This window comes from Anomaloglossus baeobatrachus, chromosome 4 (assembly GCF_048569485.1).
Source record: "Anomaloglossus baeobatrachus isolate aAnoBae1 chromosome 4, aAnoBae1.hap1, whole genome shotgun sequence".
Taxonomy (NCBI): Eukaryota; Metazoa; Chordata; class Amphibia; order Anura; family Aromobatidae; genus Anomaloglossus; species Anomaloglossus baeobatrachus.
This window is the reverse complement of record NC_134356.1, coordinates 106,274,155-106,287,838: the sequence shown is the minus strand read 5'-3', so window position 1 is coordinate 106,287,838 and position 13,684 is coordinate 106,274,155. Positions and strand designations below refer to the sequence as shown.

The following is a 13,684-nucleotide window of genomic DNA, read 5'->3' as shown; positions in this document are numbered from 1 at the left end:
GTAAGAAAAAAAATAAAGGGGTCCCACAACGACTCTGGACCGTCTAGAATATGGGGGTGAGACAATCAGGGAACGTATCCCCCATTTTCTAGGAGTGCGGACCCTTTATATGAGGAGTGTGGGTGCAATGAATCTGCACTCACTCTCCCCGGGTCCACAGCAGCAGAGTCCATGTCGTAATGGTTGCTACCAAAGCTGCAATGCCCTGCTCATGAGGTAAGGGCATGCCTAATCAGGAGAACTACTGTAGAGGAAGCTCTGCTCACTGGTATATAGGTGCTCAGAGGTAATAATAGATAAAATTAGTGAGTAACCTCGGCACTCTAAATCTCCCAGACTAAGTCAGTAAGTCACAACGGATAGTAATGCAAAATCACTCTTTATTGGTCCGTATTAAGAAAAAAAATGTTTTCATAAGCATATATGTTTTTGTCCAAAACAAGTTACAAATGACGTTTCGGCCTGAGCCTTCGTCAGATTGGACTTATCTGCATGTAATCATGAAAAATGACAATAATCAGTATCACATAAGAGTGAGAGAACAATAACATAAACTCGAACAATGTAGAGGTACAATTGGGATGCAGCAAAAAAATTGCAACACAGCAAGAAATGAAACACATGATACAAATGTCATAATACAGTACAAAGACAATATAGTAATGACAAATATGGGGTCAGAGTAGACTTAGACAGCTCTGGTACGAAAGAGATGTCAATCATAAAGTAACATGTGCAGTAGGTGTAGAGCTACAGTATGCATGGCAGAGCTAATGGGTAGACCGACCATAGAAAAAGAACGGAGAAAAAGTGGAGAAAAAGTGGAGAAAAAATGCAGAAAAAAATGGAGAAAAAGTGGAGAAAAAGTGGAGAATAAGTGGAGAAAAAATGGAGAAAAAATGGAGAAAAAGTGGAGAAAAAGTGGAGAAAAAATGGAGAAAAAGTGGAAAAAAGTGGAGAAAAAAATGGAGAAAAAGTGGAGAAAAGGTGGAGAAAAAAATGGAGAAAAAGTGGAGAAAAAAGTGGAGAAAAAGTGGAGAAAAAGTGGAGAAAAAGAGAAAAAGTGGAGAAAAAAGTGGAGAAAAAATGGAGAAAAAGTGGAGAAAAAATTGAGAAAAAGTGGAGAAAAAGTGGAGAAAAAGTGGAGAAAAAAATGGAGAAAAAGTGGAGAAAAAGTGGAGAAAAAAGTGGAGAAAAAGTGGAGAAAAAGTGGAGAAAAAGTGGAGAAAAAATGGAGAAAAAGTGGAGAAAAAGTGGAGAAAAAATGGAGAAAAAGTGGAGAAAAAGTGGAGAAAAAGTGGAGAAAAAAAATGGAGAAAAAGTGGAGAAAAAGTGGAGAAACAGTGGAGAAAAAGTGGAGAAAAAAGTGGAGAAAAAATGGAGAAAAAGTGGAGAAAAAATGGAGAAAAAGTGGAAAAAAAAGTGGAGAAAAAGTAGAGAAAAAATGGAGAAAAAGTGGAGAAAAAAATGGAGAAAAAGTGGAGCAAAAAGTGAAGAAAAAATGGAGAAAAAGTGGAGAAAAAAGTGGAGAAAAAATGGAGAAAAACTGGAGAAAAAATGGAGAAAAAGTGGAGAAAAAGTGGAAAAAAAGTGGAAAAAAAGTAGAGAAAAAATGGAGAAAAAGTGGAGAAAAAAATGGAGAAAAAGTGGAGCAAAAAGTGGAGAAAAAAATGGAGAGAAAGTGGAGAAAAAGTGGAGAAAAAATGGAGAAAAAGTGGAGAAAAAGTGGAGAAAAAAATGGAGAAAAAGTGGAGAAAAAGTGGAGAAAAAGTGGAGAAAAAGTGGAGAAAAAAATGGAGAAAAAGTGGAGAAAAAATGGAGAAAAAGTGGAGAAAAAGTGGAGAATAAGTGGAGAAAAAGTGGAGAAAAAGTGGAGAAAAAGTGGAGAAAAAGTGGAGAAAAAATGGAGAAAAAAATGGAGAAAAAGTGGAGAAAAAAATGGAGAAAAAAATGGAGAAAAAGTGGAGCACCCTTTGGTGCCTTTCATGTGGCACTAAGGGGTGCTTAGCTTTGTATTTAGCCAAAAAAATGAATAAAAAAATGACGTAGGGTTCCCCCTAGTTTTGTAGCCAGCTAGGGTAAAGCAGACGGCTGCAGCCTGCAGATCACAGCTGGCAACCTCACCTTGGCTGGTAATCCAAAACTGAGGGCACCCCACGCTGTTATTTTAAATTAGATAAATAATTAAAAAAAAAACACGTAGGGGTCCCCCAAAATTGGATCACCAGCCAAGGTAAAGCAGACAGCTGGGGCCTGATATTCTCAGACTAGGGAGGTCCATGGTTATTGGACTCTCCCAAGCCTAAAAATAGCAGGCCGCAGCCGCCCCAAAAGTGGCGCATCCATTAGATGCGCCAATCCTGGTGCTTCGCCCCAGCTCATCCCGCGCCCTGGTGCGGTGGCAAACGGGGTAATATATGGGGTTAATACCAGATGTGTAATGTCACCTGGCATCAAGCCCTGGGGTTGGTGAGGTCAGGCGTCTATCAGATACCCGACATCACCAACCCAGTCAGTAATAAAAAAAAAATAGACGACAACCACATTTTTATTTGAAAAAACACTCCCCAATACATTCCCTCTTTAACCAATTTATTAGAATGAAAAACAAATCCAGGTCTGGTGTAATCCAAGGGGTTGCCATGACGATCCACACTGTCCCAGTCAATGAAGAGCAGGATGTTCCCCATTGGCTGGGAGAGCAGTGCAGTGACCTGAGCTAACATCAATGGGTCAGCCCAGGTCACTGCAGGGCATGACAAGTGCTGCTGTCAGCGAAGGGACATTACCTGCGCTGATCTCCAGCACACTGACAGCCCCTGTCACTGAGTTCAATGACCGGCGCCTTCACACCAAGTATCGCGAGAGGCCCGTGACGTCACCGCTAGTCAGTCTCCGGTCGGAAGCGAGAGGTGATGTGACAAGCGGCGGCCATGGAGGACAGTGACAGCGCTGAGGTCGGGATGGCGGGACTTCATCACCGCAGGTAAGCCGAGCGGGACCATGTGTGTGTGTGTGTGTGTGTGAGAGTATGTGTGTGTGTGTGTGTACGTGTGTACAATACATGCCGCGGGCAGGAGGGGGTGGAGCGAGCTGAGCGGGGAAGTGTGGGCTTCCTGCACGTAACTAGGATAAACATCGGGTTACTAACCAAAGCGCTTTGGTTGGATACGCGATGTTTATCTTGGTTACCAGCTTCTGGCAAGCTGCCAGCGATGGCTCCTGCACACTGTAGCTGTAAAAAGCCCTGCTTTTTGCTGCTAGAACCGTTCTCGAACGTATCTAGAACTATCGAGCTTTTGCAAAAAGCTCGAGTTCTAGTTCGATCTCGAACAGCCCCCAAAATCACTCGAGCCTAGAACTGGAGAACCTCGAACCTAGAACCGCGCTCAACTCTAGTCATCTGTAAGATTTGTCGCTAATCTCTAAGTAGAGGCCAAAACCTCACTAGTTTGACTACTTCGTCCATGAACCGTCACATGGATATGAAGCATAAGTCCCAGTGGGAAGCTCACTGTGCTACATTGTGGCCTAGCGGTGCGGGCCAACCACCATCTGCCCCTTCAAGTGCATCAGTGCGCTCTTCATCCTCTATGACTGTGGGGACAGCAGTCACACATGGTTTGCGAAGCAGACCTTCCACCTCTTTAACCGCAACATGCAGTGTGATTGGCAGGTCGTCAGTTGTTTTGAAAGTGGAAACAGCTGCTGGTGTTGAGCTCTCTCAGACATCGAGAGCACCAACTTTGGATGAAAGCAACATTATGTCTACGCCTGCACTTTCCTCACAGACCAGCAATTTTCCAGGGACGCCCTACTCAACGCCGTCTCAGCACAGCAGCCAGCCCTCGGTCCCTCAGTTGTGGACAAGTAAAAGACCATTTCCTCCTAGCCATGACAAAGCTAAGAGGTTGACTTTCACCCTCTGCAAGCTGTTGGCTACAGAAATGCTGCCTTTCCACCTGGTGGACACACAGGATTTTTCAGACCTTATGTCCGTCGCAGTGCCCCAGTACCAGATGCCCAGTCGCCACTACTTCTCCAAGAAAGGTGTGCCTACGCTACACCAGCAGGTTGCACACAACATCATTGCTTCCTTGAGAAACTCTGTGTGTGACAGGGTGCATTTCACCACCGATACTTAGACCAGTAAGCATGGACAGGGGTGTTACATGTCGCTGACTGGGCACTGGGTAACTATGGTAAGAGATGGAGAAGGGTCTGCTGTATAAGTCTTGCTGTCCCCACGAGTTGTGCGTCAATCCACTGTATGTAGAAGTTCCTCCACTGCTTCTACCTCCTCAACCTCGTCTGGGTCCTCCACTTCTGCCCAAAGCCTGTCTGGTCAGACCACCTGTGTTGTAACTGCGCACAAGGAATCCCACACACCTCCTTACTATGCTGACAGCAGAGCTCAACGGCATCGGTCGGTCTTTACGTTTAAATGTCTGGGAAATAAGAGTCACACAGCTGACTAGTTGTGGTCAGCTCTGGAAACCGAGTTTCGTAAATGATTGTCTCCACTCAACCTGCAGCCAGGGAAGGCCATGTGCGACAATGCTGCAAACCTGGGTGCGGCCCTTCGCCGGGGCAAGGTGACACACGTGCCATGTATGGCTCATGTGTTGAACCTTGTTGTCCAGCAATTTTTAACCCACTATCCCGGCCTAGATGGGCTTCTGCACAGGGCACGGTCACTATGTGCTCACTTCCGCCGTTCACACGGCGCAGCTGACCGACTTGCATCGCTCAAGAAGTCTTTTGGCCTGCCGGTTCACCGCCTGAAATGCCCTGGTTCAATACGTTATGATGTACAGCCTGGGCCAACGAGATGCAGAGGTGGGGCAGATCACGCTGATGGAGTGGTCTCAGATCAAGGACCTATCACCCTTCTGCAGAGTTTCGACATGGCGACAAAGATATTTAGCGCTGACAATGCCATTATCAGCATGACAATTCCAGTCATTTACATGCTGGAGCACACTCTAAACAGTATTTGGAGTCAGGTGGTGGGACAAGAGGAAGGGGAGGAAGTACAGGAGGATTCATATGTGGAAGGGATACCAAGATCTACAAGGTCCAGACGTTCAGCATCACCAAGGCGGCAGGCATGGGACGGTGGGGGAGAGGGATTAAAAAGGGCGCATGGTAGCAGCCAAACTGTTGAGGAAGGTGCAGGAGCCCAGGAAGAAATGGAGGACGAACTGGCGATGGGCATGGAAGACTCAGCAGATGAGGGAGACCTTGATCACATTTCGGTTGTTTGAGGTTGGGGGGAGAGGTCAGAGGAAGGAAGCATGGTTATCACCTCGCCGACACAAACACAGCAAGGACTTGGTCCTCCTGGATGTCCAAGACACATGAGCGCCTTATTGCTGCAACATGACCCTCGGATTGTCAGAATTAGAAGTAATGCTGACTACTGGGTTCTCACACTATTAGATCCCCGGTACAAGTCAAAATTTGGCAAAATAATTCCAGCTATAGAAAGGGACGCATGTATGCAGCAGTATCAGCAGAAGCTGTTATCCAATCTTAGCTCGGCTTTTCCACTAAACACCAGTGGTGCACAGAGTGAATCTCACAGTTTTAACTTGCCAACCATGGGAATGTCGAGTCATCATCAGTCAAACCGTACCAGCAACACCGTATCTGGTGGTAACAGCAATTTTATGTAATCGTTTCATGAATTTTTTAGACCATACGTTGCAAGGTCACAAGAGACAAGAAGTCTGACACATAGTCAACGCCTGGAGAGGATGATACAGGAGTATCTCCAAGTGAATATAGATGCCATGACTCTGCAAATGGAGCCTTGCTCATTTTGGGTTTCCAATCTGGAAAAATGGCCTGAGCTCACCACTTACGCCTTGGAGATCTTGCCGTGTCCCGCAGCTAGCGTTCTCTCGGAAAGTGTCTTCAGTGCTGCTGGGTGTGTGCTGACAGATAAGCGCACACGTCTGTCCAGTGACAATGTGGACAGACTAATGTTCATAAAGATGAACAAGTCATGTATCCGCGAGGACTTTTCTACCCCTGTGTCATCCTGGGGAGAGTAAATGCTTGTGGATTTGGATTGTGCTTCATGCAAATCAACATGTCAAGTTTGCAACTGGGGGACAACTGATGCCACTTAAGTGGTGTCTGTGGCCCAATTTTTGGAAAAAGGGAGACTCTGGTTGGAGTTCCCTTTTGGTTTTTTTTTTTAAAATGTTCCAAGATGAACAAGTAATTGATCAGCAAGGACTTTTCTACCCCTGTGTCATCCTGGGGAGAGTAAATGCTTGTGGATTTAGATTGTGCTTCATGCAAATCAACATGTCAAGTTTGCAACTGGGGGACAACTGATGCCACTTAAGTGGTGTCTGTGGCCCAACTTTTGGACTAAAGGGAGACTCTGGTTGGAGTCCCCTTTTGTTTTTTTTAAAAATGTTCCAAGATGAACAAGTCATTGATCAGCAAAGACTTTTCTACCCCTGTGTCATCCTGGGGAGAGTAAAGGCTTGTGGATTTGGATTGTGCTTCATGCAAATCAACCTGTCAAGTTTGCAACTGGGGGGGGACAACTGATGCCACTTAAGTGGTGTCTGTGGCCCAATTTTTAGAAAAAAGGGAGACTCTGGTTGGACTCCCCTTGCTGTGTTTTACATGATTTTAGAAGGGCATGACATGCCTACATCTATGTCTCCTCCTCCTTTTACTCGTCCAGCTCTTTTGTTTTCGCGTGACTATATGTCCTTGTCACTTTTCCATGTGTTTGTGGTGTCTTGTAAGTTGTTTGTCACCTTTTGGACACCTTAGAAGGTGTTTTCTATGTGTTTGTATGTGTTCGTGTTTGCCTGTCATTGTTTTCAATGGGGTTCAAAGGTGTTCGTCGAATATTCGCCGAACTGACCCGCTGTTCGACGAACCGAACTCGAACACTAGGGGTGGCTCAACACTAGTTTTAACCATTATTGTATTATATTCAGTAGCATGTTGCTAGCATGAGATATGAGCACAATAGTTTGCATTGTCAGTAGCATCTCCCTTCTCTGGTATACTGTAGGTATAAACACTAATTTGGTCCAGATCCACAGAGGGAGAAAAGAAATGGTGACACTCACCTTTAATAGAAATGTTCTTTTTATTTCATCAAAAAATTAAAAACACATAAAGGAGGGGGATGCCAAAACGACGGCAAACGTTTCATGCGCCTAGGTCCTTTCTCGGGTCCCGCATCCTCCTCCTGTATGTGTTTTTAATTTTTTGATGAAATAAAAAGATTTCTACTAAGGATGAGTGCCAGCATTTCTTTCTCCCTCTGTGGATTTGGACTGTTGTGCTGATTTCCAGGTGGAGCACCTTCCTGTATCTGAATGCTGGTATCACCTCAGCTCTGTCTGTGCTTGTTTGGAGACTATTAAGTGAAGGTAGTTTTGGGTTTGGAATTGGTGCCAGACCTTCATCACCCTTGTGGATTAATTTGGTCCAGTCTCCATCCTGTTTGTCTCCCAAAATCTGAGTGCGGTCCAATCCGAGTGCTGTCAAACACTTTTCACGGACCCATGGACTTGTATGGCCAAGTGCAATTCAATTTACGGATGCAAATCGTGCAAGCTGTGATTTTTCTTTTAATGGTAAAAAGTTGGTTAGAGTAAAAAATTAGGACATGTGCACGGTCCATCAGAATAATAGTCATCCAAGTGAGATGTGATGTTTTGTTGGATGACAATTGAACCAAATTTTTGGATGTGTGACCCTAGCCTAATGGTATTTCTTTTACCCGTTGAGGTAGAAATCGAGATAATGGGGCCAATTTATTAAAGCTTTCCATGCCACAAAACTACTATAAGATATTTTGAAAAGTCACAAATCATTGCGCAATGCTGAGCTGCGTAAACATTTTGCAACTTGCATTTTGCCAGTTTGAAGCAGCTCTGCCTAATTTGCTGTCAAATTCAACAATGCCAGAACTAGTACTACAGTCTCTAACTGGAGTAGCATTTCTGGTGAGGCACACACCACATAGACGATATGCCAAATTCATGTGAAGTGAATTTATGAATTCATGACTTTGGCGCTTTGTACTCAAGTGAGCCCTTCATTAAGACAGTCTTAATGAATTGGCCCCAATCACTGCAGTCAACTAAGAATAAGTGATAGGATAATATTCTGTGTACAATTATTCAATTTGCAAAGTAAAAGGTTTTACCAGTTTCATCCTTTCCAGTGGAGACTTCAGTATAATATTTTTCAAGAGTATATTGTGCAAGTTGCAAAGTGTTCATTCCATAAACTGAGTTATTTCCTCTCAACCATTTATATCTAAGGTCTTTAACGTTATATCCCCCTAGGGAAAAAATAAACAGATTTAGAAAAAATATTTAACCAGTTCAAGACTGGGCCATTTACTCACTTTCATCACTATGCACATTTTTAAGTTTTTTTTTTGGACAAATGCTTTTTTTTTTTTAACCAATTTTTTATTGAATTTTCAAAAAGTTTTCACAATGTTACAAATGACAACACAGAACTCTAGGAAGTAGCTTTCAATAGTATAGTATATAGTTTAACTTGGCAATCTATCAACTAAAATGGATTAACTCAACACCGAAAAGTCTACATCTTAAAATTATATGCAGACAAGAATAATGACAGGACAGTACATGGACACAGAAGAGAGGAAGGACTTAAGGCCCCGTCACACGCTCCGATATATCATGCGATCGCATTAGCGATCGCACCTACACCTGTCGGTTGTGCGTCACGGGCAATTCATTGCCCGTGGCGCACAATGTCATTAACCCCCGTCACACGTACTTACCTCAATAACGACGTCACTGTGCGCGGCGAACATCCTCTTCCTGAAGAGGGAGGTTACGTTCGGTGTCACAGCGACGTCACACAGTGGCCGCCCAATAGAAGCGGAGGGGCGGAGATGAGCGGCCGCAACATCCCGCCCACCTCCTTCCTTCCTCATTGCCAGCGGGACGCAGGTAAGATGTTGTTCGTCATTCCCGGGGTGTCACACATAGCGATATGTGCTGCCTCGGGAACGACGAACAACCGGTGCGCAGAAAGAGGAAAGACATTATGAAAATGAACTACGTGTCAACAAGCAACGATAAGGTGAGTATTTTTGCTTGTTAACAGTCGTTCGGAGCTGTCACAAGCTACGACATCTCTAACAATGCCGGATGTGCGTCACAAATTCCGTGACCCCGACGGCATATCGTTAGATATATCGTAGCGTGTGATGGGGCCTTAAAATTATGTTTTTAAGCCAGTGTAAACTACATACCTTATTTTTCGGATTATAAGACGCATTTTTTCTCCCAAACATTTTGGAGGGAAATAAGGGTGCATTTTATAATCCGAATGTAGCTTACCTGGGGGGTGGTGGAGCGGGGTCACACGAGGCAAGGGAGATGCTGCAGGCTTACTGTGGGCAGTGGGCTGTGCTGTGGGCTTACTGAGGGCGGTGCATGTGCTGTGGACTTACTGCGGGTAGAGCGCTGTGCTGCAGACTGTGCTCACTGCGGGCGATGAGGCAGGGGCCGCCATTCTGAAAATGTCGGCGGTGTGAGCGTCTAATACTGGTGCCTGGACTCAGCACGTGTGCAGATGGAGTTCTTGGCTCAGTATCTCATCTGCGCACATGCCGCCTCATTGATCTCCCAGCAGCGGACGTAAGGAAAATGGCACCCGGAGGTGGCGTGTATGCAAATGAGATCTCAGCTTGTCATTGGCTCAATCTGCGCACCTGCTGATTCCAGGTGCCATTTCTTTGAAGCCCGCAGCGAGCATCTGGGACACCCACTGTCCTACCCTAGTATTGCCTTACTCCACCACCGACTCTGCCTCCCGTATCCCACTTCACCACCGCTTCCACCCCCTCTCCGGTAAGACACCACAAAGCTGTTGGGATTTATGACTAATCTGAAATGGCGCAATATTGAGTAGATAAAATTTGGAATCTAGGGCTACTTGAAGACGAATGACCTTTAAATATGAGTCTTAATCATTTTCCAAAAACCTTGAATATCCGAGAGGACTATGGCCGGAATGAATACCCTAACCAGCTGGGGAAATGGATCTGGCCCCATCCCCTAGGTCCTGGAGGCCTGGAAAAAGAAAGCTGCCTAACCATACTGATGACCCCTGTCTGTTCCACTGTTGGTCAATAGCCAAGTTAAAAATGGGGCTAGGTAACCAGGGACAGTTGGACAGCGATCAGGATCTTTGGTTGGGCAGGATGCAATGTTGGCTGGAAGAGGCCCTGAGGTCAAAATTTTAAAAGGCAGGAGATCTTGACCTTGTGGCCGGAAAGGCCTGTTTTTGGGGTTTTTTTTTGGTGTGCTCCACTCTGCTGGATTTGGAAGACTTTGAGCTCTCTGGGCTGTAGGAGGATAGCCCCTCAGACAAGGACTTACCTCTTGCAGTTCTCAGGAACTGTGCTCTAAACTGCTGTTTGAAGTTTGCCTCCATGGACTTTGCCCATTTACACTCTGCCCCTATGGATTTTGCCCTAACCAACACTTGAGATACTGTGCACAGTCCCATGATTTGTGACTGGAGAGAGGGTTGGATGGATGACCCAATGTACTGACCGGGTTGGGAAGTGTTTAATTGTTCATGGATGAATAGTTTTAAGGACTGTACCACCACCATTACGGCAAGACATGGACAAAACCACATGGTGGTTTTCGTTACGGTGTCTGGTGCAAGACTGTCAATAAGGAATAACGTTTGGAAACCATTCTAAGTCTGAACTGGGTGCAAAAACCTAAAAAAACATCACTATGGGGAGATAAGGTATGCACACCAGTGACTATGTAAGGGGAATACATGGAATAGCAGAAACTGCTGTGTGAATACTGACTTGAAAAATCCAATAGCTATATGTAAGAGTGAAAATGTGAAAAATGGAATCTGCATTACTGCCATGAACATATGAATCAAGAGAAATTTAGCTACTGAATTGATCAATGCAATAGAGCCCCAACACTACGCCAAAGTATTTCTCTACATTGGGGTCCCTAGCTTGTGTGTGTCCTCTCATGCAGTTAAAAAACTTACCGTGTATGGGAAGCGGAGACCCAGGCTATTTATGCGTATGAAATGGATTGGCAATAGGTGTGGTTGGGGAGGGTTCACAAATGAAAAACTACTAACAAATAAATCAATTCAGTAGCTAAATTTCTCTTGATTCATATGTTCATGGCAGTAATGCAGATTCCATTTTTCACATTTTCACTCTTACATATAGCTATTGGATTTTTCAAGTCAGTATTCACACAGCAGTTTCTGCTATTTCATGTATTCCCCTTACATAGTCACTGGTGTGCATACCTTATCTCCCCATAGTGATGTTTTTTTAGGTTTTTGCACCCAGTTCAGACTTAGAATGGTGTTCCAAACGTTATTCCTTATTGTTAGTAGTTTTTTCGTTTGTGAACCCTCCCCAACCACACCTATTCCCAATCCATATCATACGCATAATAGCCTGGGTCTCAGCTTCCCATACACGGTAAGTTTTTTAACTGCATGAGAGGACACACACAAGCTAGGGACCCCAACGTAGAGAAATACTTTGGCGTAGTGTTGGGGCTCTATTGCATTGATCAATTCAGTAGCTAAATTTCTCTTTATTCATATGTTCATGGCAGTAATGCAGATTCCATTTTTCACATTTTCACTCTTACATATAGCTATTGGATTTTTCAAGTTAGTATTCACACAGCAGTTTCTGCTATTCCATGTATTCCCCTTACATAGTCACTGGTGCAAGACTGTGACCTTGGACTGGAAGGGTAACTTTTGGCCCATGGGCCTGTTTTATAGAACACAGACTTTGTTTGTTCCAAAGATTTAGGTCATTCCAGTCTGAAGAAAGAAAATATCGAGACCCAACAGAAGAAAAGAGTTGATAGACAGTTGATAGAGATTTGTGTCAGTTTTATTGCATGATTTTATTGTATTGCAGATTTCCACATAGCCGAAGACAGCCATGGTTAAAGAGGGGAGGAATGTATGAAGGTGAACTGTGACCTACAACCACCTGAAGACCTCCATGTTTGTATATTTATATGCCTAGTAATGATAAGGTTGCTATTAGCCAAATGCAACAATGTTTAAAACAAGTGTTCAGTAAAGTATTTAAAGTTTGTAACCGTTATTGACTCATCTGTAGTAACTCTGAATATAACATTGCACAGTGTGAACAAGATCCAGAACAGTCAACTAAAGACCTGGACGTCCCACTGCTACCAGGTAACATCTCAACACCCACTCCACTATCCGCTTTTTCCCACCTGTCTGTAGCGTGCCAGGGCTGGTGCAGGACTGCATCACTCGCCCGCGTATAGCGGCCCTGGCTATGTTACACTCCGGCAGTCACTTTCAAAGTACAATAAAAGAGATTAAACCTGGCAATATTGTGAAAATAATTGGTGCTGTGAGGCAAATAGTAGAATGAGCAAAATCAATAACTTCGGCACTCATACAGGAAACAGATACTGGAGATAACAAATAGTCTGTTGATTTTTCTTTATTGTGGTGAAAAAAATGAAAAAAGTCCAGTTTTTACCAACGTTTCAGCCCAAACATGGGCCTTTATCACAGTAGTAGGGATCTATCGACAACAAGGACAAAATATGATTTCACTTATACTGTAAATTATGGCTTACAAAGGTCTGTCTTATTAGTAGACAGGAGAGAAAACATTTTTTATGAAGAAACATTTTTATTAAGGAAAAAATTCCCTTGCTCATCAATATGCAGAAATAATTTTTTAAATGAGAAGTAAAGAAGAAAAAAACTCCTAATGAACATAGATTAGGTAATATGTACAGGAAAGGACATGCTGTGTCCAGGACGCAGCGTGTCCTGAACATGTGCACATACACTGAAAGTGAAAGTCACTACCGGAGTGCGTAGCACAGCTGCAATCCGCACTCTGGTACCACTATCCCTTTGAAGATGCTGCTGGTCTGTCAGAATGTGGCTCATCTCCTGGCAGAAAAATGCGTTCTTTTGGCCAAGAGATACAGATTTGGTGATGAAATTTATACACCAAATTCCTGCACCAAATCTGCATCTTCTAGGAAAAAACCACATCAATACATCATCATTATCGCATTGCATTTTTTGACAGAAGATGCAGATTTGGTGCAGGAATTTGCAGTACAAATTTCAGCAAGAAATCTGCAGATCCCTGCAAGAAAACTTTGCCAAGATATGCAGACTTGCTGTAAAAATGTCTCCCTCCAGATGGCCCAGTAGCTGGAAGCTCAAGGAATATTAAAGGCTCTCTTAAAGGCTCTTTTAAAAGCACATTTAATGTTTTCGGGACTCACAGCTGCCAGGAGACCTGGTGGCTGTGAGTTACTGCCATCGGATCTCGCGGCAACGTTCAATCCAATAACTTTCACAACTGGAGGCTATGAACTGGTAAAGCCTCCAGGTTTTCCAACAACTGGTAACTCCAAGAAACTTAAAGGCTCCCTTAAAGGTTCCCTTAAGGTTTCCCGGCTGTAACCTTAGTATAATGCTCACTGCTGGGAAAAGCGGCAAGTGGGAGTAGAGGGAACCGAGGCTTACCTTTTAGTGAGATGGGCTTGACTAAGCCCCCATCGTGAAGCAGAATGTCAGGTGCCACTCCCAGGGCAGTAATCGGGACTTTGGCAGCTTAGTGGGGCAG

General features: G+C 44.1%; 1 protein-coding gene across 1 annotated transcript in view; it reads right to left on the bottom strand.

The window, feature by feature from the left end:
- The window catches only part of GABRP (gamma-aminobutyric acid type A receptor subunit pi), a 172,007-nt gene that overhangs the window by 64,079 nt on the left and 94,244 nt on the right, over nt 1-13,684 (bottom strand). Inside the window, exon 7 of the mRNA XM_075343387.1 lies at nt 8,195-8,332. Coding sequence (XP_075199502.1) covers nt 8,195-8,332 — 138 coding nt within the window. The remainder of the gene's footprint in view (nt 1-8,194; nt 8,333-13,684) is intronic.